The following is a 26,114-nucleotide window of genomic DNA, read 5'->3' on the forward strand; positions in this document are numbered from 1 at the left end:
CTCACCCTGATATATCATCAAACATGGGGTTAAACAAGGCCCTATTTCTCCATTTCTCTTTGTAATGAAATAAATTATTTACAGAAATGATTTCTATTTTTATTACAAATTCAAACATAGCTCCATTAAAGGTACTTGGGCAACCAGTAATCACCAGCCAGTTATCAGATGATACAACCATCTCTATGAAGCAGCTAACGGAAGTTCCCAAGATATGACATACAATTCACATTTTCTCCAAAGCCTCCGTTCTAAAGCTAAATTTGAATAAGTGTGAGCTAATGCCAGTTCAGCAAAGACACTTAACAGAGGCTTACAGCATCCCTATAAAATCCACAGTTAAATACTCAGGCATGTGTATATCCAAAGATTCAATTGAAGGTGAAAATATGAATGTGTGGAAAGTAGTAGATGAATAAAGTAAACATTGCTCATGGTTATTAAGAGATATTAGCTTATTGGGTAGAATATTTTATCTATCCTGCATACTCAAAGTAGAGCTATTAAAAAGATCAATCAGGTTAATTTTGGTTATATCTAGATCAGGAAAATTCATTACATTAAGAGAGCAGAGATGACCAAAGAATTTAAAGATGGAGGCCTACAAGCCATCGGTTTTAATTGTATAAACGGGACCTTGAAAATTAATTGGGTAAAATCTAAACAAACGACAACTTCTGGTTCCATATTCCCAGAGAAATATTCAGGAAATTGGTAGGGATCAAATTTTTACTTAGATATGATTTCAGTATTCAATGTTTCCTGTTTAAATTATCCCATTTTCACCAGCAGGTCATGTTATATTGGAAACAGTTGCACCTCCTGGATTATTTTCAATGCTGTAATTACAAAACTAAAAGATCGGAGACGCCCACTTTGAAGATAAAACCTTTCGTAGCATGTGAAAATGCGCCGTTATATTTTTACTGTTTACTGTTTTACTGCAGGATCACTAAAAATCCACCACTAAATATTGTTCATTCACACACACACACACACCACGGCCCTTCCTGCTCTGCAGAATAAACCAGATAAACCAGTTAGACGGTGTCAATAAAAGTAAAACTAGGCAGCTCCATTTTGTGTCGAGGGGAAAATAAACCATTGAACCACTGAACTCTGTGCTGATACAGGGTTTGATTTAACACACCGATGGAGTTAAGTGAACGTGTGTCCTGCTGTAATCTGGAGAAGGAGACATGACCTCCAACATGAGTGTGTCTTGAGAACAGGACTTAAAGAAAGACAAGAGGTGAGTTACTGTTACATTCACCAGCAATAAATACACACCGTCTCATGGGAACAGATCTGTATCTCTAAACACTCACTAGTTTACAGAGGAACTAATCTTTGGTTTAAGGTGTTTAATAGCAGTGAATATATCACAGATCTGATCTAAGAACAGTTTAGAGAAATCATTCACTGAGAGAAGAGTAAAAAGGACTGTGTAATGTGGAGGAGAAGAGCAGCGTAGCTTTGAGTCAGTGAACTCTACAGGCTTTAAGACCCAGCTGAGTCAGTTATCTGTGATTGGGACTCCTGCCATCAGTGTAATTCCTGAGGTATGAGGCTTGTCTCCTGTTTGAATAAGTGTGCAGACTGTAGCTGAATTAAAAAGATGGAATTAGTGGTGTTTAATGATGAACACATTGTGTAACAGTGCTGAGACAGCAGAGTATTAATTATTGCTGATATTTCTGTTCTAATTCTAGAATGATGGAGGGAAAGAGATCAGACCCACCAGAACCCAGCTTTGTGTCCATGAAGAGTGAGGAGTCATTGGGACTTCCACTTGATTTCAGAGACGGAGCCAGTCCTCGTGATGTGAGGTCAGTACAGTGAGGTGTTTTACAGCAGTGTTCCACCTGATCACTGGTCTCATTATGAAGCCCTTCATAAGCTCTATCAGGTGTTGAAGCAGTAAAACACTAAAGTGTGCAGTGCTGCAGCTCTCGGACTGGCAGTGAGGAAAACTGCTTTAAGAGTTCAGTTCAGCCTGCAGTCCCTGAGCTGGAGGGTCTGTGGTGCTACACAACAACATTTACACCTGGGACATTAATGACTAGATCACTATTTTATTCATAAACGTGTTAGTGGCAGTGAGGAAACCCTGAAATCAGTGTATTGTGTTAAAAGATAGTGTTAAATATCTGTTTCTGTATGTATTAGTGTGTTGTGCAGCTATGAATACATATAGTCTATATTACATCATGTGTTTTATTTGTTCACAGACCACAAAAGAAGAAATCAAACATCAGCAGAAATCAGCTGGACTCCATATTCAAGGTGTGTGTGTCTTTTTAATGTGTGTAACTTGTGTGTGAGTAGGTTGCAGGTTTTTTATTTAAGATAATGACAGTTCACAGGTTTATCGATGAGCAGCAGCATTATGGGTAATCAGACAGAATTTCAGTTGTAACTGTGGTAATAGAAAGAGACCTTTCTTCTTTTCATAAAATAAAAGCATCTCTCAGTGTGTAACATTAATATTTAGATGTGTCCCTGTGTGTTTCTAACCAGGAGCTGGAACACAAAGTCATCACTCTGATAAAGAATGAGCTGAAGAGGTTTAGGAAGCTCCTGAGTCCAGATTACCCAGCATGCACTGAGAGGGAGGTGGAGGATGAGGAGGATCTGCACAGTGTCAGAGAGGGAGCGCTGAAGATCACACTGCATGTCCTGAAGAACATGAACCACACAGATCTCGCTAACACACTGCACAACAGTAAGAGTTCTGAGTCATGGCTTTATTCCATCAGGTTCACTTTAGAGAGAGGAAATAGTTTTAGATACGAACACCTTTAGTTTGAAGTTTGAGTTTAGTATCATGTACATCTGGTGCTTTTCTGTTCTGTTCATGGTCCAGTTTGTGATTACTCTGTAAAGTGGTCCTGTTCCTTCAATAATATTTAGTCCATGAATCAGGAATGAACAGCAGCGTTTGAAAGAATTTTACATTTTATATTGTGCTCAGTGATTTTGCATTAAAACATGTTATTACTTTGTTTATTAGAGTCTGTGGCCCCTGTGTATCAGACAGAGCTGAAATCCAGCCTGAGAGAGAAGTTTAAAAGAATTAATGAAGGAATCTCACAGCATGGAAGCTCAGCACTTCTGAATGAGATCTATACAGATCTCTACATCACAGAGGGTTGGAGTGGAGACGTCAATAATGAACATGAGGTGAGACAGATTGAGACAACGTCTAGGAGACCAGCAACACAGGAGATACCCATCAAATGTAACGAGCTCTTTAAAGACAAGTCCATCAGAAGAGTGCTGACTAAAGGAGTTGCTGGAATTGGAAAAACAGTCTCTGTGCAGAAGTTCATTCTGGACTGGGCTGAAGGAGAAGCAAATCAGTACGTCACCTTCATGTTTCCACTTCCCTTTCGAGAGCTGAATCTGATGAAGCAGAGAAATCTCAGTCTGATGGAGCTTCTTCATCACTTTTTCCCAGAAATGAGAAAACTAGAATTACTAGACTCCTACACAGTGGTGTTGATCTTTGATGGTCTGGATGAGTGTCGACTTCCTCTAAATTTCCAGAAGAATGAGAGATTGTGTGATGTGACAGAGTCAGCCTCGGTGGATGTGCTGCTGACAAACCTCATCAAGGGGAATCTGCTTCCCTCTGCTCTCCTCTGGATAACCTCTCGCCCAGGAGCAGCCAATCAGATCCCTCCTGAGTGTGTAGACCAGGTAACAGAGGTACGAGGCTTCAGTGATCCTCAGAAAGAGGAGTACTTCAGGAAGAGGATCAGTGATCAGAGCCTGGTCAATAAAATCATCACACGCATGAAGTCTTCAAGAAGCCTCTACATCATGTGCCACATCCCAGTCTTCTGCTGGATCTCAGCCACTGTTCTAGAGAGAATGTTGGGTGAAGCAGGGAGTGGAGAGGTCCCCAAGACTCTGACTCAAATGTTCACACACTTCCTGATCTTTCAGATCAAACACAAGGACCAAAAGTACCATCAGAAACGTGACCCTGATCCTCAGCAGACCAGAGAGAGTATCCTGGCACTGGGGAAACTGGCTTTCCAACAGCTGGAGAAAGGAAACCTGATCTTCTATGAGGAAGACCTGAGAGAGTGTGGCATTGATGTTGGAGAAGTGGCAGTGTACTCAGGAGTGTGTACCCAAATCTTCAGAGAGGAGTTTGGGCTCCACCTGGGGAAGGTGTTCAGCTTTGTACATCTGAGTGTTCAGGAGTTTCTGGCTGCTTTATACACATTTCTCTGCTTTATTTTTAGAAAGACAAATGTGTTAGTGGAGCAACGCACTGGCCGTTTCCATTTCTTCAGCAAGTCAACCATGTCTGATGTCCACAGGAGTGCAGTGAACAAGGCCTTACAGAGTGAGAATGGACATCTGGACCTGTTCCTCCGCTTCCTTCTGGGTCTCTCACTGGAGTCCAATCAGGCTCTTTTACGAGGCGTAATGCCACAGACAGGAAGCAGCTCTCACAGCAAACAGGAAACAGTCAGGTACATCAAGGTGAAGATCAGGGAGAATCCATCTCCCGAGAAATCCATCAATCTGTTCCACTGTCTGAATGAACTGAATGATCATTCTCTAGTGCAGGAAGTACAGACTTACCTGAACAGAGGAGGTGACAGTCGTCTCAGGGGAACCAGACTCTCTCCTGCTCAGTGGTCAGCTCTGGTGTTTGTGCTACTGAACTCAGATCAGGAGCTGGATGAGTTTGATTTGAGGAAATATGACCCATCAGAGGAATGTCTTCTGAAGCTGCTGCCAGTGGTCAAAGCCTCCAGAAAAGCTGTGTGAGTATTTTTATTTATAAATGTATTTCTGCATGGTTTGTTATTTTAATGTAACACTGAACTGCACTGTTTGGATTAAAGCTTGTTAATAGTTACTCTAATCATCTTTAAACAAACCTCTGGTACTGTTACCGAAGATTGTTTCACTTTACACTAACACGTTACGTCTGCACTGAGATCTGGGCCATATGGACAAAACCTTATATCACCATTTATTACCTTTTCTCTAAAACTGATGAAAATGATCTCTACAAAATAACTGCATGTATTCATGACTGCTTTTTGATCATTTTGTGAACTAAACACCAGTGAAAGGCACTTTTTCTTTTCTCCTTTTACTTGAAAGAGACATTGAACAGAACTTCACAAATGAGAACAAGAAAAACATAACACTGTCACCATGGGAACAATATGAATACAACATGTGACATTGTGTATGTGTGTGTGTGAGAGAGAGAGTTAAAAGTACAGGAGCAGTCTGGCTGTGCAGCTACAGTAAATATTAATTTATTTTAGACATTTTAAAGCTCACACATCTGATGTTATTTTTATTTATGCTATGCTAACAGAAAGAATAAGTTAATATTACCTGTCTTACATTTTATTGTCTGTTTCTATTCTGTTTCACCAACGAAAATATTTCCAAACAAAGCCACAGCACGTCCTGCTCCTTTTTGTTCAAACGGGAGATTTCTTATTTATTTTATTTATTTTTTCAAGTTTCAATTATAATAACGCATTTGTTCAAACAAAAACCATCTGTTTTCAGTCCTTTAAGGATCATTGTAACTGATAATAATTTTTTATTATTATTATTATCAGTTATAATGATATATAATAAGTAATATATAGTAGTATAATAAGTTATTATTATTATTATTATTATTATTATTATTATTATTATAATAGTACTGATGTGGTGTCCTGTCCTCTGATTTCTGTGTGTAAGATGTAAAATGTACACTCACATTTCGGTTACATGGTAAACTTTAGCTGGATTATGGCTGTGTTTGTGTGTTTGAGGTCAGAGTTCTGATATTTCATCATTTCTCTTCCAGGCTGTGGACGTGTAATCTGACAGAGGAAAGCTGTAGAGTTCTGTTCTCAGTTCTCAGCTCAAACTCCTCCAGACTGAGAGAACTGGATCTGAGTCACAATAACCTGCAGGATTCAGGAGTGAAGCTGCTCTCTGCTGGACTGGAGAATCCACACTGTACACTGGAGATACTGAGGTACACACACACACCAACAACAGTAATAATAATAATAATAATAATAATAATAATAACCAAATATTAATGAGTGAGTGAGTGATTTTCTCTGTGTCTTTTGTTGTTTGATGAACATTAATGACACAGACAGCAGCAGGTTTATTAGACTGCTGTCACTTTAAGACCTAATGCACAGACCTAATATACTGTATTGACACACCTCAGATTTTTCCCCAACTGTTTATATTCACTTAAATCATAACCGACTGTGTTTGCATGAGTACTTGGCCAGGCCTGCGTTTTGACATGATGTGTGTGTATTTATTTCACCATCCAAGCATAATAAGCCTCTAAAGAGAACTCGGTTCAGTACTCACATGATGAGGCGGCTGTCTGTGCGCGTGTTTCAGGTGTGGCAGGGAGACATCGATTAATTTCTTATCTAAATTTTAGTCTGACATCCCACCGTGCAAAAAACATATGCAGAAATATATAAATATATAAAAAAACCCAAAATATATATATGCAGCTCACTATTTTTTTTCTCCAATTAATCGGATGGAGGGCAAACTTTCAGGTCAGTAAAAAAACTGAGTGTCACGTATCGAGGTTGAGCCAGAAGCAAGTGCAGATAATGACATTTATTGAAACAAACGTACTATGAAACAAAGACACGAAGACAACTTGGTATAACACTGTGGCATGAAACAAAACACCGAGACATGAACAACAAGCGTCTAGGACAACGAAAGACCAGCAAACAGTGCAGACAAGGACTATATATACACACACTAGTGCTCATTAACAAACCGTGAGTCAGGTGCAGGTGGTCATGTGACAGCTAGTGCAGTGCAGTGGCTGATGGGAAGTGGAGTCCAGAGTTTCTTGACACATGACACTAATGTGTTCCATTTGAGGCGTTTTCCCTTTCTAAAATTCATACACTAGACCAGTGGTTCTCAACCTTTTGTGAGCTTTGGACCCCTAGCATATTTCAAACAATCCACAAGGACCCCCTCACTCCACAACAATTATAGGCTATTATATTAAACAATCATTTCCATATATGTTATTTTATTCATATTTAACATTAATAATAAATAAAATGTAATTTAAATGAATAATATATATTCTGGTGTGTGTCTGTGTGTATTGGGTTCTTTTCAGTCTTATATATTTGGACAAACAGTTGTGTAAAATTTTTGTTTTTATTTGTAATACTCAGTTTGTGGATTTCATTTTAAATAAAAGAAAAAATGGCACTGAAAGTTCACCCCATACGATTAAACGATTATCAGTAATAAATAAACAAATAATCGGCCAACTAATTGATTGTGAAAATAATTGTTAGTTGCAGTCCTAGTTTTAAACTGCGAGTGGTTTCAGTTTAATATGTTGTAGGCTCATTTATTGAGTCTGTTTACATTGAGCCTGTAACAGGATATAATAATATTGGGCTTGTTTTTGAAGCTGCATTTGCTTATTTGTCTCGTGAGACTTGGCAACACTGAGGTATTCGTGTGTTGTATATTAGCTCCAATACTCGACAGCGGAGGTGGAGGTGGATACGGTTTTCTTGAAGTAGAGGAGAGTTGCTCTCTCTCATAGCTAGCAGAAACTAAGTGCAGTTTACCACACTGACCATAGCAAAACAAACAAACAGCTGAATCAAGTTAGCTAGCTACCTATTGAGCTACTGAAATGTCTGACCTGTTTAACAGGAAAAAAGCATCTCTGTCTTCAATCCCTTCAGATCTGAGTGAGGTGTTGGTGGAGAGTTGAGGGTCAGAATAAAGAGCAGATAAAGCAGCTATGCACATACATAAAGAGCTAGCTCTTGTGCTGAGTGGCCACGCCCATTTAACTCTACTCCAACACCTCATCAACCTTTTCTCTCAACATCCTGTAAATGTTCCATAACATTACATTTTAATTTGCACATTAAAGAGTTCTGGTGTAAATGCTCCTACACACTGTTTATGAAGAAATTAATTCGTATCCAGTGTGATAAATGAGGCCCAGTGTTTTATATGAATAAAACATTAAAGTGTGTATTTTATATGGTGTGGATTAGCATTGTTTCTGCTGTTGAGCTGTGTGTGTGTGTGTGTGTGTGTGTGTGTGTGTGTGTGTGTGTGTGTGTGTGTGTGTGTGTGTGTGTGTGTGTGAAAGTTAGATTAAGCTCCAAAGAACAATGAACTCCAAAAGTTTTAGCGTCTCTGTGAAACTCAGCTTTGTGTTAATGCTGAAATATCTACATCACTTCTCACATCAGAACAAAGTACATTTATTTCTACAGCGTGTAGATCAGTGTACATTACACACACATTTACTTTAATAACATGACAATACTAGTTTATTGTTTATACACAGGCTGTTCATTTTATATTTTTATCCTGACATTAGAACCTTGTATTCAGGTAAACACTTTATTTCCCACCTGATGGAAACACCTCATTTCACAATCAGATAAATAAATCTAACATTTCATCAATTCTCTTCCAGGCTGTGGGGGTGTAATCTGACAGAGGAAAGCTGTAGAGTTCTGTCCTCAGTTCTCAGCTCAAACTCCTCCAGACTGAGAGAACTTGACCTGAGTAAGAATAACCTGCAGGATTCGGGAGTGAAGCTGCTCTCTGCTGGACTGGAGAATCCACACTGTACACTGGAGATACTGAGGTACACACACATACCAACAACAGTTATTATAAAAATAATAATAATAATAATAATAATAACTTTATTTATATAGCACATTTCATACATAAAATGCATCTCAAAGTGCTTCACAATGGAAAGTAATATAAAATGATGAATATAATATTAAAGGAGACCTATTTTAAGCCTTTTTACAAGATGTAATATAAGTCTCAGGTGTCCCCAGAATGTGTCTGTGAAGTTTCAGCCCAAAATACCCCACAGATCTTATAACCTGCTGTAAATGCCCCTTTTGGGTGGAAGCAAAAACAGGCTGTTTTGGTGTGTGTCTCTTTAAATGGAAATGAGCTGCTGCGCCCCGCCCCCTTTCCGGAAGATACCAGCTCCTGCTTCCCATACTACATTAGCTGTGGAATCTGCTAACAACCTTATTCACAAAACAGCCTGGTGTAAAATGATTCACAGAAAACCTACACAGTTTTCAAAAAGACAATCAGCTTACTGTATTGTGCATAATAAAGGTGTGTTTTAGGGTTAAAAATAAAAATGACGACATAACTCTGGCACTTTAGCCGCATTAGCCATGGAATCTGCTAACAAGCTCATTCGGAAAATCGTTTTGCAAACATTCTCAAAATATAAAGTGCGATATTTACGTCTTCTGGATATGAAGCTGGATCATGAACAGTGGGTACTGATCCATGCTTGAGAATCAAGTTTTTATCAAACCCTGCTTTGTATTGACCCTCGTTCATTAGTCTTGTGTGAAATGATTTTAGGTATTTTGGGGCACATTTCCTTCAAAAATAAAACTTCCTGAACACTGCGTCTTCAGTGTCTCTGATGCCGGGAGTACATGACGACTCATGTTCATTCTTAGTGTGGAGAACATGGCCAATTGTGTGCAGCTCACTCAGGGGAGGAGCTATGATAATAGAGCAGAGTCCCTGGGCGGGGCTTGTTCCAACGTGATGTCACGTTAGGGCGAAAACAAAAACGGCTCATTTTGAGACTCTGTTTATGATTTATTGAGAATATAAAAAAGGAGTGGGTGGATTTTTACCATTGTAGGGTGGTTGTGTACACATTCTGCCGACACACATTTATGTTCAAACAACATTTAAAAGAGAGAGAGGTCGACGATAAAAGTGATAGGTTAGTTAGCACAAAGAGAGGCCAATCAACACCCATTTAACTCTGATCCAACACCTCATCAACCTTTTCTCTCAACATCCTGCAAATGTTCCATAACATTACAGTTTAATTTGCACATTAAAGAGTTCTTGTGTAAATGCTCCTACACACTGTTTATGAAGAAATTAATTCGTATCCAGTGTGATAAATGAAGCCCAGTGTTTTATATGAGTAAAACATTAAAGTGTGTATTTTATATGGTGTGGATTAGCATTGTTTCTGCTGTTGAGCTTTGTTTTTCTGTGTGTGTGTGTGTGTGTGTGTGTGTGTGTGTGTGTGTGTGTGTGTGTGTGTTATGTGATTTGTATGTGTGTGAAAGTTAGATTAAGCTCCAAAGAACAATGAACTCCAACAGTTTTAGCGTCTCTGTGAAACTCAGCTTTGTGTTAATGCTGAAATATCTACATCACTTCTCACATCAGAACAAAGTACATTTATTTCTACAGCGTGTAGATCAGTGTACATTACACACACATTTACTTTAATAACATGACAATACTAGTTTATTGTTTATACACAGGCTGTTCATTTTATATTTTTATCCTGACATTAGAACCTTGTATTCAGGTAAACACTTTATTTCCCACCTGATGGAAACACCTCATTTCACAATCCGATAAATAAATCTAACACTTCATCATTTCTCTTCCAGTCTGTGGGAGTGTAATCTGACAGAGGAAAGCTGTAGAGTTCTGTCCTTAGTTCTCAGCTCAAACTCCTCCAGACTGAGAGAACTGGACCTGAGTGACAATAACCTGCAGGATTCGGGAGTGAAGCTGCTCTCTGCTGGACTGGAGAATCTACACTGTACACTGGAGACACTGAGGTACACACACACACGCGTGCACACACACGCGCACGCATACGCACGCACGCACACAGACACATATATACACACACACACACAGAGCAGAATTTTAATAAACACAGCTATATCCAGTTTCCATCTGTGGTGATTGTAATTGTAGTGATGTGATATATTGTCATTGTTGTGTATATAAAGATTTTGTGTAGTTGATGTTTTCAGAGCTAAAACTGAGTGTGTTGAGTGTGAGAAGGTTTTCTTTCTTGCAGCATGTATAACTGCAGTATTACAGATGAAGCTTGTGCTGCTCTGGCTTCAGCTCTGAGGTCAAACTCCTCATCACACCTGAGAGAACTGAATCTGAAGGGTAATAATCCAGGAGAATCAGGAGTGAAGCTGCTCTCTGATCTACTGAAGGATCCACACTGTAAACTGGAGACATTATAGTGAGTAACTGACTTACTGTCTCTTTACTCTACTCTACTGTATCATACTGAATAATGTATGTGTGTGTGTGTGTGTGTGTGTGTGTGTGTGTGTGTGTGTGTGTGTTGCCGTTTATGCTGATGTGTGTTTACACTGATGCTCTTCTGTCGTTCAGCATTAAGGATAATAAACTCACCAGGACTGGCGTATGACAGGAGTCTCACCTCAAACCTCTTCTCCAGGATAAAGCAGTTTTGGTGAAGAGTTAGAACCCGTCCCACATTTCCAGCAGTTTGGGAGCTGAATCATTAACTTAAAGGGACAGAGCAGATACAAAGTCAAGAACAGGCAGAAGGTCGTACACAGGAGAAATCAACACACGTAACGAAATATCTGCTGTAACACCAAAAGTATTTGACCTCCATTTATACCAGTTCCTGAAGGCACTTGGAGACTTTGATCATTCACCGTAGGACCAATTGCCCTGACTCAGTAGCAGTACTACCCCCTGGCACTTTAGTGTATTGTAAGAATCATTTTCATGGTTGCTGTAAGATTCAGGATGACTGGTGCTCTACTGTGTTTGAGATTGTAGCCTACATTGATGAAGTGGGAACGCTGTATAAGATCAGACCACATGGAGAAGATGGTCCCATTAAAACTGTCCATTGCTCAGAACTTAAACCTGTTCTTACCTGGCAAAAATATTCCAGGTAAACCAATGGGTCAGGTCTACTGGCCCTTTCCAGAAGGACCTAGAATTGGAGATTATTCACAGTGTGGCCATAGTCCATACGAGAACGGGTGTAAGGAACTCTGAGGGTCAAGTCCACGTTGATTCTAGTTCTCAGCCCTCAGTGCTTCAGTCTAGTCCAACAGGGGTACAAAATGATTATAGGTTCATCTTTAGCATCTCAACCCCAGGTGACCACACGAGAGCAAGAGTTGAATTTAGAAACTTCTCTAGATCTTCATATAGCTCAGTCACTTGATCAGTCAGGAATGGGTTTAGTTTCTAGGCCATCCTTTAGGCGTTCTACTCATGGGACTCTCAGTGTTCACCGGGATGATGACCATTAAAGGTAGGAGTGAACTTGGCAAAGTTGGTTGGAGGTGCTGTTGTGCATGCCCACTAGAGGGTGGACTGATTCTTTATACATTTATACTTATTCTTTATTCTTTATTACTTCCTGTCCATAGAACCATGTCCAGTGCTTGAATCCGTTGCTACACTGTGATTGTTGGTTGCTGGAAGAACAAGTTCTGTTGATGGCAAATGTGTGTTATAAATGTGCCAACGCCATTTATACCTACCTGGACAGGCTATTATTTCGGGGGTTTGGTAGCATGTGGTCATATGTCTGCATCGCATTGATTGTGTGTGGGTGTGAAAATGGAAAGAAAAAAAAAAAAACCAACAATACAATCAAACCCATATGTGCTTGTTGAATATCCAATTATACATTTAGTCCCCCTTTGCTGTTATAATAACCTCCACTCTTCTAGGTAATCTTTCCACTTTATTTTGGAGCATGGCCTTTGGGATGGCATGGCCTCCTGAAATATAGACTAAAGGGAGAAACCCCTCAAAACAAACAACAATTGAAAGAAGCTGTGGTAAAAGCCTGGAAAAGCACCACAAAAGAAGTGTGTAACAATTTGGTGATGTCAGTGGATCGGAACTTGATTATGTATTGCAAGGAAGGGATATGTAACCAAATAGTGTTATTTACTTTGATTTCCTTGAAGACTATCTGTTACGATATTTTTGCTCACCTCAAAATGTTCTAAGTTGTTTAACACATCTAGATGTATATATCAGGAAATTAAAGCTTCAATTTTGATCTATTGTCTCATATTCATCTTTTGAACTCAAACCCAAATGTCTTCAGCGTATAGCAAAAACAAAAGAATTCCAATACTTTTGAAGAGGGCTGCATGTATGGCAAGGTTGACTGAAGACAGGTGGGGATGATGGCCACTGATTATGATTAAGACTCTCTGCCTCCCTCTAGTGATGCAATAAGTCAGTTGTCTACTTAGACCACAATCCATTACAAAACTACAGACTCTCATTCCTATTTAGTGTTTAAATCTTCACAAGGAAATGTGCAATGACTTTTTACAACTATGGATTCACCACAAGAACATCATAGATCTCCCAACATGCTTCACGGCCTACAGACATGGCCGCCATGAACTACACTTCCCAGTACACACACACACACTGCCTCTTTCTCAATCACCGGACTTCTGATCAGGCACACCCAGAGCCGTATCTAGAGGGCAGGCAAGGTAGGCAATTGTCTGGGGTCCCACATACTGAGAAGGCCCCTGAGTGTTGATCATTTAAATTATCCGAAATTTTCATCTTAAAATAATGTGCAGCAACATCTCAGCAACCCCCTTAAATGGGGCCTCTTTGCCGGGCGCGGTCACATTTGTGGACTCGTTTATGCTCCGCCACCCCTTCACACTCGAGTTGCATGAGCTTAATTCCTGAAAATGAATCTGAAAAATGAACCAGTTAAGATTTTGCTGATACTAAAATCAGAATTAAATTCTTGGACCCGTACTACTGTTACCTTCTCAGTACCGAGTTTGGGAAGAAGTCACACAGACACAGAGTTCAGTGAAAGCTTCTTAGTTTAATGTTGAAATTATCCAGAATATATATATACAGAAAGGTGGAAGAGCTAGATCATTGCTTGATTTAACTAGGAACAGAGAGCTTATTGTGTCAGATCAGGGACAGGGACTTCTGTGTACTCAAAAGGTGAACCCAATTGCTGGAGGGATTCTCTAGGGAGGCGCCTTAGGGAGGAGATTCTTGTTGGTACGATTCATTCTTTTCACAATCCCTGAACTTTGTGGATGATATGGGATGTGGAAGTGCCAATCAATCTTCAGATATTTGCAATGTTTCTGTGTTACCTTAGAAACAAAGGGTCATCCATTATCACAATCAATAACCTGAGGAATACCATAGTGCAGGATTATTTCTTTGGCTAGAATTTTAACAACAGTGTTGGCATTTTCTTTTGAGTATGGGAAAGCTTCTACCCATTTGGAGAATTTGTCCACAGTAACTAAAAGGTATGTGAGACCTCTGACAATTGGCATGTGTGTGAAGTCAATTTGCAATGCCTAAAAGGGGCCACTAGGTGGTGGCAATGCATCATGTTTGGCGTTTTTTCTTGTACATTTGCTCTAGCACAGGTCAGACGATGGTATAGCCAAGATCCCCACTCTTCATGCAGCATGAGAAACAACATGAAAACGACGCAGAATAATTTTGCTTACAATAAATGGGCTGAGTAGTCTTCAGATTTGCAGTATATGAAGGTAACTGTATATGACCCTCTTTGTTAGAATACTGAGCCCATAATGTTTTAGGGACTGCGGCAAGTGCATCAAGCAGCAGACGCTCGGCGCAGTCAGACTCATGCTCATCAACAACATGACAAACAGAAGAGAGACAGAGGTTAGATGGAGTGAGCAGTGTAAACTGTCCGTATTGTAAGTGAACACGTCAGTTTAAACATTAAATCCTGACCTAGTAAGTTGAAAGGAGATGAAGGGATGACAACAAATCTGCGGGAAAAAAAAACTAAATGTCAGGGTCGTCAGGGGAAGTAGCATGTAGTAACATGTAACATGTAGACAGTGCGGTACACTGTCACTTACTCTGCCTATTGTCCTTTTCTAATAGTATTGTACTGTCCTGTGTTGTTAACACACGTCTGCACGTGCACTTTGTGTAGAATGTGTAGATCATATTTCGATCTGTGTCATCTCATGTGGTTAGTGTCTTGTTTTATGTAGCACCGTGGTCCTGGAGGAAAATGTTTCATTTCACTGTGTACTGTACCAGCTGTATATGGTGGAAACGACAATAAAACCACTTGAACTTGAACTAGGGAGTGTATTTTTGGACCCCCATCTATTCCCACAGAGTTAATGCTAGAGAATACAATGAAAATCAGGACAGGTTAACTGAGCGTATCTGGTGTGATGTTTAAGTGAGTCAATGAAATGACCAGGTTTATCAGTCAAAGGCAGAGCGTCACAAATGACTTTTATTTCCATAACACTAGGCGGTTTCAGGGTCTAGTATTTACCAACTTGTATGAAGCCAAGCCCGCACGTTTGGCTCTGCTCCAGGGCTCGCAGTGGTGCCCTCGAACTTTTCTACTTCGGATTCAGACGGATGAGTATGATATGGCGGTGGAGTGCTTGAGGAAATGGGGGAGGGACAGATACATGGTAAATTTTCATGGTAAATTTTTGTGAGGTCTTTTGAAGTGCCCTTTTCTTGGGAGGATATTCTACGTCTGATTGAGGTTTAATACATGCCCTTGCACTTAGTGCCCGCTTCATGTATTTGTAATCCCATCTAGGGTCCCCCAAAGTACCTCGAATGCATAATACCACCATTAATAAATGAGCTTCATTGAAAGTACTTTCTACGATGCCTGCATTTGCAAAAAACATCATGGATTAAAACGATGGGATATATTCAACCCACACTTCAAGAATACAAGGACACCTAAAGGAGGCAGAAAATAAAAGATCACTTACCTCCGTCCATATGTCCCACTTCTGACACCATTAAACTGTTAAGATTTTGCTGATAACAGCCTCAGAATTAAATTCTTGGACCCACGCTACTATTACCTTCTCAGTACCGAGCTTGGGAAGAAATCACACAGACACATAATTCAGTGAAAGATTCAGAGTATATATATACAGAAAGGAAGAAGAGTTAGATCATTGCTTGATTTAACTAAGAACAGAGAGCTTATTGTGTACTCAGATAAGATGTACACGCTATTACAGAGAGAGAGAGAGAGAGAGAGAGAGAGAGAGAAAGAAAGAGACAGACAGAGAGAGAGAGAGAGAGAAAGAGAGAGAGAGAGGAAAAGAGGAAACAGGACAGGTGTAAGTGATGGAGATAATGACGAATGAATTAAGGATAATTAAAGACAAACAAACCCAAAACTATTTGTCCAATTTCAGATTTATTTCACCTTATTATAAAATTTATGTGTTCATGTAACATTTTATGTTTTCCCATAATGACATGGGCTTCATCTATCATACCTACATATTTTATTCAGACAGTAGACAGGGGAGCCGGGAGTCGAAGGGGGGGCTGTTACGGGGGGAAGGGACAAAGTTTTGAGACCATGCTCAGCAATTGTAGTGTAGCCCCTTCTTTATTCATTACAATTATTTTCAGTAATGAAACTAAGTCTTCGTAATATGCATCTACTGCGATTCCTCCACGGAAGTAAAGGGTCACAACAATATCTCCAGGTAACATGAAGACATAACATAAATCTTTCAGAAGGGCCCCACATAACCTAGGTTTGCCTCTGGGCACATCTGATCCCAATTACACTCACACACACACACACACACACACCTGTATGTAGAGACTTTCTACCGCCTGCTCTTTGCGAAGTATATGCTCAATTCCATTCTGTCTTTGACGTTACCAAACAGTTGTATTTGCTGCCTGTTTTTCATCCTAGTCCTAAATGTAGATAAAGAGAGCCAAATTAAACACATGAGACAAAAATATAATACTTGGCCATTTATTTATTGATCAAAATGATCCAATATTACATATCTGTGAGTAGCAAAAGTATGTGAAACTTTGTTTTTAGTATCTGGTGTGACCCTTGTGCAGCAATAACTGCAACTAAATGTTTCTGTTAACTGTTGATCAGTCCTGTACATCAGCTTGGAGGAATTTTTGTTCATCCCATGATGCACTTCTACAAGCATGTGTTGTGAAAATAAGACTTTGATAGATATCTGTTATTTAAATACAATCGGGTGCTCACTCACCTGTCATCCCATTTATTAAAAACACCTGACTCTAATTTCACCTTCAAATTAAACTGCTAATCTTAGAGGTTCACACACTTTTGCCACTCACAGATATGTAATATTGCATAATTTTCCTTACTAAATAAATGACAAAGTATAATATTTTTTCTCAATTGTTTGACTGGGTTCTCTTTGATACTTTTGTGTGAAAATCTGATGATATTTTAAGCCATATTTGTGCAGAAATATAGAACATTCATAAGGGCTCACAAACTTTCAAGCACCACTGTAGATCCTCATGAAATGAATGTTATGAAAAATGTTCTAAATTAAATCTGAAGTCTGCCTTTCCATAGATCACCCTCATGATGCAGATGAGCTTCCCAGGCTGAAGTTGCATGTGGCAATCAGGAGCTCCGCCCACTGGCGAGCCAGATCGACCAACCGGGGTAACAAGAATTCTACCCACTGTCTCTCCTTGCGCTTGGGGTTCACCAGGCTCTCAAAATAGAACTGGCACTGAGGAAAAAATCCCTTCCAGGGCTTTCAAAGCCCTCAAAGGGATCCAGAACATCCAGGTGGGTCCAATGGGGAACTCATACTGAATCAAACACCAGCATAAAGATCCCAGTATGATTCTCCCTTCGCTCTCCTGCTGCATCCATGCTGTAAGTGAAGAGCAGTTAAGAGCTTTATTGAAGAGAGAGAGGCAGACAAATCCAGATCGAAAGGTAAAATATGTGGTCATAAACAGGCAAAGGTCAGCCGATCAGCAAACATGGTATACTAGACAAAAACAAGAATCAGAAACACGCGGATGTAAACAGGATCTAACATGCATCTGCTCGTTCCAGTGCTCAGCACAAGGGGAAATCCATGACAATCATCAAGCATGTTGAATATCCACTGGTTTCACTTCAGCCTCAGAAGCACTCTGCTTACACATCGGGTAAAGGACATTTGTCCAAAACATTATTTCATTGGAAACTTTGTCAATTAATATAATTTCTAAACAATTCTGTTCACACTTGACATAGTATTTCCTATATCACTTAGTTAATGCAAGTTTTCTCAAAGGTTAATTAAGGGTGAGAGTATCTGGCAACCTGAAGTGTCACTGAGGAAGCAGCACCCTTTGAGCTAATGCTATTACATTAATTTCTTCTAATCTCTATACTTTAAAATTATTTACCTTACGTTATACAAATATAACTGACACTATTTTAGATAAAACAATCGTAACGTTGCGCTGTCGCTAAATTTGATCTGTTTTTTTTTACAAACATCCGCGACTAGCTTGCGACTAGCTTGTAGCCCGTAGCCCGCTAGCATCACCTACCGCTAGCCTTGTTTATGTTTCACATTTCTCATTTACCACTGTTCTGTTTAAAAAACAAATATGTCTGCTGTCTCTCCGGTTTTGAGTGCAGATGAGGACTCGCTCGAGCTTCACATGGTGCGGCTGGAACTGGAGGATGTGGAGAAGCAGATCCGCGGCCTACTCGACAAGCAGGCCCAGCTGCTGGAGCGACAAACTGCGCTGGAAACATCTTGTGCCTCTGCCCACATATCCAAGGTAAGCACACAGCGTGGTATTTCCACTCCCAGCCCCTCTACGCCGTGTGTTTCTCTGTGCAGGGACCATGCACCTAGGACTTTCCCAGCCGTGGTCTCCGTCATGCAGGCGCCAACACACCTCGGGCCTTGGGTGAACCAGTGGCGGAAGGCTTGGGCTGGACCCTCTCCACCTCCAGTGTTCGAGATTCCAACCAGGAACCACTTCGCCCCTCTCCGTCAGACCAGACCCAACGCTGTGATCGTTGGGGACTCCATTGTGCGGAATGTCCGTGTAGCCTCATCTAAAGGTAAGGTGCGCACATACTGTTTTTCTGGTGCTTGTGTCCTTGATGTCGCTGCGCAGGTATCCGGGATCCTGAAGAAGGACGAGCGCATTGGAGCGGTTGTGCTGCACGCAGGGACGAACGACACCAGGCTGCGGCAGACAGAGGTTCTGAAGAGGGACTTCTCCAGCCTGATCGAGACGGTATGAGGCAGATCACCCACCGCGAAGATCATCGTCTCTGGACCTCTTCCCACATACAGACGTGGAGCAGAAAAGTTCGGTAGACTTATAGCATTAAATGATTGGTTAGTCTCTTGGTGTAATGAGCAGAATCTGGTGTTTGTCAATAACTGGAATCTGTTCTGGGAGCGTCCTAGGTTGTTTCGTCCTGTTGGCCTGCACCCCAGCAGCCTTGGAGCGGAACTGCTGTCAGACAACATCTCCAAGGCGCTACACTCCAAGTGACTGCCTACCGTAAGTACATCTTCCAATAATAACAACATTCAGTATAATCAATGTTCAATTAAAAATCTGGCACCGGTAATACATACTATAGAGACTGTGTCTGTTCCCCGAGCTATACAAATATATAGAAAATCTCGGAAAGTCTATCTTCGTAACCTAATTAACATAAAATCTAATCATATTGAATGCACAGCCAGCACTTTTGATCCGAGGCTAGGACTATTAAACATTAGATCTCTTGCGTCTAAGGCTCTTATTGTTAACGACATCATTACTGATCAGGAATGTAATTTAATGTGTTTAACAGAAACCTGGATTAAATCAAACGAGTACATAGCATTAAATGAAGCCGGTCCTCCTGGATACAGTTATGTACATCAGCCTCGTTCAACTGGTATAATTGGATTTTCAGGCAGATCTGGTCGATATGTCTGCATACGCCAAGGAAAACGACAACGTTCATTTTCTGTCGACGTACATAGACATGTTTAGTAAATATGCGTGGACTCGGGTTTTAAAATATAAATCTGGCGTCGAGGTGTCTAAAGCTTTCGAATCTATACTGGATGAGGGCAGGGTGCCCCGTAAACTGCAGACAGATAATGGGAAAGAATTTTTTAATAAACATTTTCAAAACATGACAAAAAAGTACAACATTCACACATTTTGCAACAGCGACCGATTTAAAAGCGTGCATCGTTGAACTGTTTAACAGAACCTTAAAAGGGCGGATGTGGAGATATTTAACTGCTACAAACTCCAAACGCTATATTGATATTCTACAAGACATCACGGATGGATACAATGCCAGCTATCACAGGAGCATTAAGATGAGACCTATTGATGTGTCCAAAGAAAATGAATCTGCCGTGTATAAAATCCTATATGGACCTAAAGACGGGACCACCGTAACCCCCAATTTTAAATATAAAGTCGACGACATTGTTAGAATTTCTAAAGTAAGAGGTCCGTTCAGAAAAGGTTATAAAGAAAACTATACACACGAGTTTTTCACTATAACAGAATGCATATCACGTGAACGTCCCGTCTATAGATTGTGTGATTATGACGGCGATGTCATCGATGGTGTTTTTTATGAAGAGGAATTACAAAAAATATTTGTAAATGTTTTGAAAACAAAACATTTAAAGTGGAAAACGTTTTAGACAAGAAGAAACAAGGCAGAAAAACATTGGTTTTGTCACAATATAGCTGGCAGATGGCGCTGCGGCGACGACGTGCACGTAGAGCTGGAGAGCACTCGTGTGCACGAACCAGAGCGAGCACATGCTCGCGCGTTACATAGAGACTTTGTTTACAAAGAACATGTACGTTTATTTCGGTTTGGTTTCCACCCTGTTCAGTCATTGGTTGATTTTCGAGGGAGTGTAATGATTGGTACCAGCTGTCAGCACTCGAGGAAATCACAGATGTTTTTTAAACCCCTCGTGTTGCTGTGCACTTGGTCCAGTATTATATATTGATTGGGGGTAATAGTGCCTCATGTTAATGTTTCCATATTCTGCTCTGTTTTTGTGTTTCCTGCCATAGTCCTAGTTAAATGATTTCCATGTCTATTTTCTTGTTTCAGGCCATAATCCTAGTTAAATGATTTTCCATGTCTAGTTTTGTGTTTCCTGCCATAGTTAAGTGACAGATGAGTATTTGTTGAAGTGGGTAATTGTGATAAGCAGTAGTGGTTCCAAGTCTTGTTCTAAGTTTCAAGTTTCATGCTTCAGTTCGAGTTCTTGTTTAGACCGTGGTTCCTGTTTGCTTGTACACTGACTGTAGTTAGAAGACTTTGATCCTGCACTTACTTCCAGTCTCGTTGCGTAACAGGTTTTGGTTAGATGGCTCGGATGTGTGACTACCTACCAAAAGCTCCCTTAAGAAAATTACCGTCAATGGTGATCAACACGCATCCTTCAAGACTCCCGGGTGAACACTGGTTAGCCATCTACATAAACAAGGTCGGCGTGGGTTGTTTTTTTGACAGCTTTGGTAATAAACCGATGACCATAGTTTTCTGCAGAATATCAAAAGCTCTCTAAACTGCAATTCTAGAGTGGTTCAGCAGTACAAGTCCAAGATTTTTCATCATTGTGTTTTTTCTCAATCATATGGTAAAGGGGTATGATTATGACCATGTGATTTTTATACTGGTGATTTTATTCAAAATGACCAGATGGTATTTGTGTTTTTATGAAAACTAAAAGTTCATTGTAATAAATGTTTTCAAATGCTTTCATTGTGTTCAGACAGGTGAAATGTTTGTTTAATACTAGATTTTTTTTTTTCAATAAAAACAAAATGGATTCTTATTCTTTTGACTTTTTATTATACATGTGTCACATCCAGCAATACAGATAATATCATAAACATTAGAAAACTCATGGATTAAAAACTTAGCCACCGACTCAGGTCAAGAGTGGATGATTTGAATAGTGTGCCATCTGAATAATTTGATGGTGTGCTCTGCAGTATTTTCTGTTTTTTTTACGCTTCTTAGACGAGATGGTTATAGGGAAGTCAATTTGGTTTTGAAAGAGTTCATTGTGTGTCTGACATAATGGTTTGGTACCCTTGAGTATGGTATGTTTAAAGTAGCAAAAGCCTCCAGAAATTCGAGCCAGCTGACAGGTCTTCAGGCATCAGAAATCTTTTGCGGTGCTGTGATTCCTTTAACTAAATCAAGCATGTCAGAACCAGGGATTGTTCTGCCTTTAAACACAAACTCCCCTGAATCATCCCAATATGTGACCTCTTTCATTTTAGATATTTTATCTAAAATGTAGTGAGTGTTTTTTTTTTTTTTTTTACACACCTGCGGAACATTCTTCAAAACACCGTCCACTATGTTATCTAAATCGTCGTGGGGGTTTACACTGGGCGGTGCAGATGGCTTTTCTTTTTCAGTGTGATCAGTCTGCGGAAGTGTTAATGTGCTGTTTTCACAGTCCCCTTGTCTGGCGAGTATTAAAAAGCGCTGTAAAACGCTTGTGTACAGCTTTGTGTTTTTCATAACTGTCCAAGTCAGATCGGTGCAAAGTATTTCTTCTAGCTATGTCCAAATCATTCTCCACAACCTGCTGAATAGAATCACGGGGGTTTCCAGTCTTTAGTTTATCCAACTGATGCTGTGGGACTAAAAACATCTATGAATACTCCATTCCTGTTATCTAGAAGCAATCAGGTTGGAGATGAAAGGAATAGTGATGCTTAAGAGCGGTAGAAGAAAGCCCCCCTGTTGGTTTATTACACGTCTCTTTCTTTTAACACCAATGTTCTTATCTGCAACAAATTTGATCACGCTTTTCCTTTTTCTCAGTTTCTGGTATTATTGTGATGTGAGCGGTATATTACCATAGAGAACATTAAGAGCTACTTCACACAATGTCGCAATGAGTTTGTCTGTGACAGTTTGTAAAATAATCTGTCTTTGTTTAGGTGTTGCTTTTAATATTTTTCAACATTTTCGCCATCTTCTTTTCTGGAGATATACCGCAGGGGGTGGCGCAAGTAAATCTGTTCTGAGCCAATAGTGTTTGGGTGTTTTTGTTTTATAATCAATCAGCAGATACCCAAAAGTTTTGCTGGTTGCATCTTGGTAACACTCCATAAAAAATTTTGTGTTGCCGGGATACATTTGTCTTCCTAGAACACTGACCTGATTGGCGTCTCTGGGGTTTTTAAACAACATCAGATAATTTGTGTTTAAGCTGATGGTCCTGCTGGATTTCCCTTGGCAAAATAAGTTCTGCACAATATAAATAAAAGATTATTGTGATGTAGATACTGGGTGAACACTTTTTCCACCTCGTTCCTCCTGCTGGCCTCTTTCATCAGACCATCAAGAATCAACAAATTAGTTGTGTTGGCGGGAAACAGAGCATCATCATTCAGAGTCTGTGGTAATCCTTCAACAAATTTTATTTTGTACATTTTCAACAATTCCTCATATTGGCCAACAATCATAAATATACATAATATTTTACATTTTTTTAGAAATCAACTGTACAGCATTTTGCAACAACATTTTTACAAAATATGACTTTGCATCTGTGTCTCAAACACCCCTATTTCCAAAAAGACTATCCAAAGCCATATGGGAGCATTGTAACATCAGGGAGCAGCACGCATTTGTTGTACAACATCTTAAATTTTTTAATGATTGACCTATTGTGTAGTGTGAAATGTTTTTTATTATGTATAGTGATGTCTGTGTATGCCAGTATATAACGACTATTATCCGCCCCCACGACATAGTGGTCTACAAGTCCAATCAGTGTGTCTAATCTAATGGCTTTTGAATTTACCGCGTTGAATGTGTTACCTTTGGCTTCATACAAACCTTGCCCTTGGCAGTGCAGTAGCTGTATGTTTTTGGCCCGTCTGAACAAAATTCGATAATGTGATCACCATCCCCAACCTCATCAGTTAAAGCGCCGAGATAGGGCCCCAACGGAGGTTCCCAGTCGTCCTCTCTAGATGTACAGATCATACTGTCTAAATCACTGTACAACAAACTTTCGCCCAATTTGTCCATCAACTCATGCAGCTCTAGATGTGAATAGGTGTTGTAAAGCCCCAAGAAAGATGTTCATGTCACGAGTCTGACCCCTTTCCCATCCACATAACACCACCGAATTAGTACTACGCTGTCTGACACGAACGAAAAATATTTAATATCGTAACTGTCGCCGAATATATGTTGTGTAAACTGGTCCGGGTCGCCGAAATTAGTTCTGTACACGGCAAGTTTTCACGCATGGAGAAACGACCCCAAAGTGAGTTCAGCAGAAGTTTGTTAATAGAACACTTTGCTGGGTTATGACTTATCTTATCAACATCCATCTTAATCCCCTCTTTCTCAAAGTAATCTGAGATGTAGGATTCCTTGTCTGCATCTGTCACAATGTGTGTGGGGAACTCACTGGCCTCTTGTTTGTATTATAAAAATGTTTTAACATAATCACAAAACAAAGTTTCTGACCATTGTGGAAAATGCCACACCTCGTCCACTTTCGTTACAACATAACGCTTTTCCACACCTTTCAACAGCTCGATGCTGACCCAAAATCGCAAAATCGCTGTCTGATTCTGCTGTTCTGTGCATGTACGACAAAGTGGAAACATAAGCTTACCACCAGTCCTATAGGGAAGGACGGGGTGAAGCAGTTTTCGTGGTGGCAGTACTGTAGCTTTGACTAACCCATAATTATTTTCAAGAGGTTCAAAATCCTTGAAAATTATTTGTGGATGTCCTATGGGGTAACATTTTTTGGCCTGGCAAAAGGGATACAAGCTTGTAAAGTCGACATATCTTATTTTTTTACTAATGTCGGCTTTGTGATACAATTTGTATTCGTTAGTATGACACCAAATAGAGCGTTGCGCGGTTTCAATCTTTCAGGATGTGTGTAAGTGGACATAAAGGCCATTACAGCGACATCGGTCAGTTTAAGGTTATTCCAATCACACTCCCACATTACCTCAACATCCAGACCATACGCTTTTTCCAGTATTTCTACTTTGTCATCAAATTGTCTTCTGAGCAAGCCATAGGGCACTTTTGATAATGGATGTAAATGTTTAGGGTTATAACGACAATCATGCCCCTGAAAAATACAACCGTTCAATTTGAAAGCGTATTTGACGCCATCCTTTTCATAATAACCATCGAGATGGTATTTTCCAATCACCATCTCGCCGTGGTTTAATGTGTGCTGAATGTTAATGCCAAGTGTTCTTTTGACATATTGAATCCATTCAATGGAAACGGTTGAGTATGTGTTATTCTGATTTGTGTATGCGTTGTTATGGGTCAGAGCTAGGGTGTCTTTTGGTAGGAAGCGGGTTTTATACACGGCCATGCAGCACACTGCTAAAGTGGTGAGAGAGAGGAATAGTTTGTATATTGTAACCTTATTTTTGACAGATCTTGGTCAAAGGTTTAGTGGTTAGCACGTTCGCCTCACATCTCCAGGGTCTGGGGTTCGAGTCCTGCTGGGGCCATGTGTGTGTGGAGTTTGCACGTTCTCCCCGTGCTGTAGGGTTTCCTCCCCCAGTCCAAAGACATGCATGGTAGGCTGATTGGCATGTCTAAAGTGTCCGTAATGTATGAATGGGTTTGTGTGTGATTGTGCCCTGCGATGGACTGGCACCCTGTCCAGGGTGTACCCTGCCTTGTGCCTGATGCTCCCTGGGATGGCTCCAGGTTCCCCATGAAGCGGTAGAAGATGGATGGATGGATGGATATTTATGTTGGCATCATAAAAAATAGTTATGTTAAATCCGGTTCCCATGCATTCCAGATACACACAGACACACATGTTCTCATATATAGTATGGTCATATGTATTCCACACACACACACAGACATACACATCCAACCAAAAATATGACACACACACACACACAGACACAGAGACACACGCATGCATATGACCCTGTCTATACAAGCACACACACATCCAACAAAAATATGACACACACACAAGTTCTTTCCGTTCACATAGATTGTGAAACACTCCTGAGTTAGGCCTAGGTCAATGGTTCAATTCCACACACAGCCAAACACACACGCATGCACAGACAACACATACATTGCACACATGCATACGTTCCAGTCTACAAAAGTCGAGCACTCTGAGAGTCAGGCCTAGGTCAAAGGTCAACCCCGTAAAACCCCGTTCCGATGTATTACACACACACACACACACACACACAGACACAGAGAAACACACATGCATACAACCCTGTCTATAAAAGCACACACACATCCAACTAAAAATATGACACACACACACACAAACACACACACACACACAAGGCTGGTGAAAAAATAAGCAAATGATTAATAATGAATTTCCGTACACATCCAACCA

At 40.2% G+C, this 26,114-nt stretch overlaps 1 protein-coding gene and 1 long non-coding RNA gene across 2 annotated transcripts; both read left to right on the forward strand.

Annotated features, from left to right (window-relative positions):
* The first annotated feature begins 620 nt into the window (after window positions 1-620).
* Window positions 621-2,287, forward strand: LOC128616768 (uncharacterized). Its single transcript, XR_008387482.1, has 3 exons — window positions 621-1,252; window positions 1,713-1,829; window positions 2,232-2,287. It is a non-coding gene; the product is annotated as an uncharacterized LOC128616768 (long non-coding RNA).
* Window positions 2,288-2,509: 222 nt separating this feature from the next.
* LOC128616753 (NACHT, LRR and PYD domains-containing protein 3-like) lies at window positions 2,510-12,975 on the forward strand. Its single transcript, XM_053639548.1, has 7 exons — window positions 2,510-2,725; window positions 3,014-4,787; window positions 5,846-6,019; window positions 8,504-8,677; window positions 10,503-10,676; window positions 10,925-11,101; window positions 11,257-12,975. The coding sequence occupies exons 1-7, from the start codon at window positions 2,689-2,691 to the stop codon at window positions 11,291-11,293; spliced, it is 2,547 nt and encodes an 848-aa protein (XP_053495523.1). The 5' UTR covers window positions 2,510-2,688; the 3' UTR covers window positions 11,294-12,975.
* Window positions 12,976-26,114: the final 13,139 nt, after the last annotated feature.

Source organism: Ictalurus furcatus, chromosome 13 (assembly GCF_023375685.1).
Source record: "Ictalurus furcatus strain D&B chromosome 13, Billie_1.0, whole genome shotgun sequence".
NCBI classification, from domain to species: domain Eukaryota; kingdom Metazoa; phylum Chordata; class Actinopteri; order Siluriformes; family Ictaluridae; genus Ictalurus; species Ictalurus furcatus.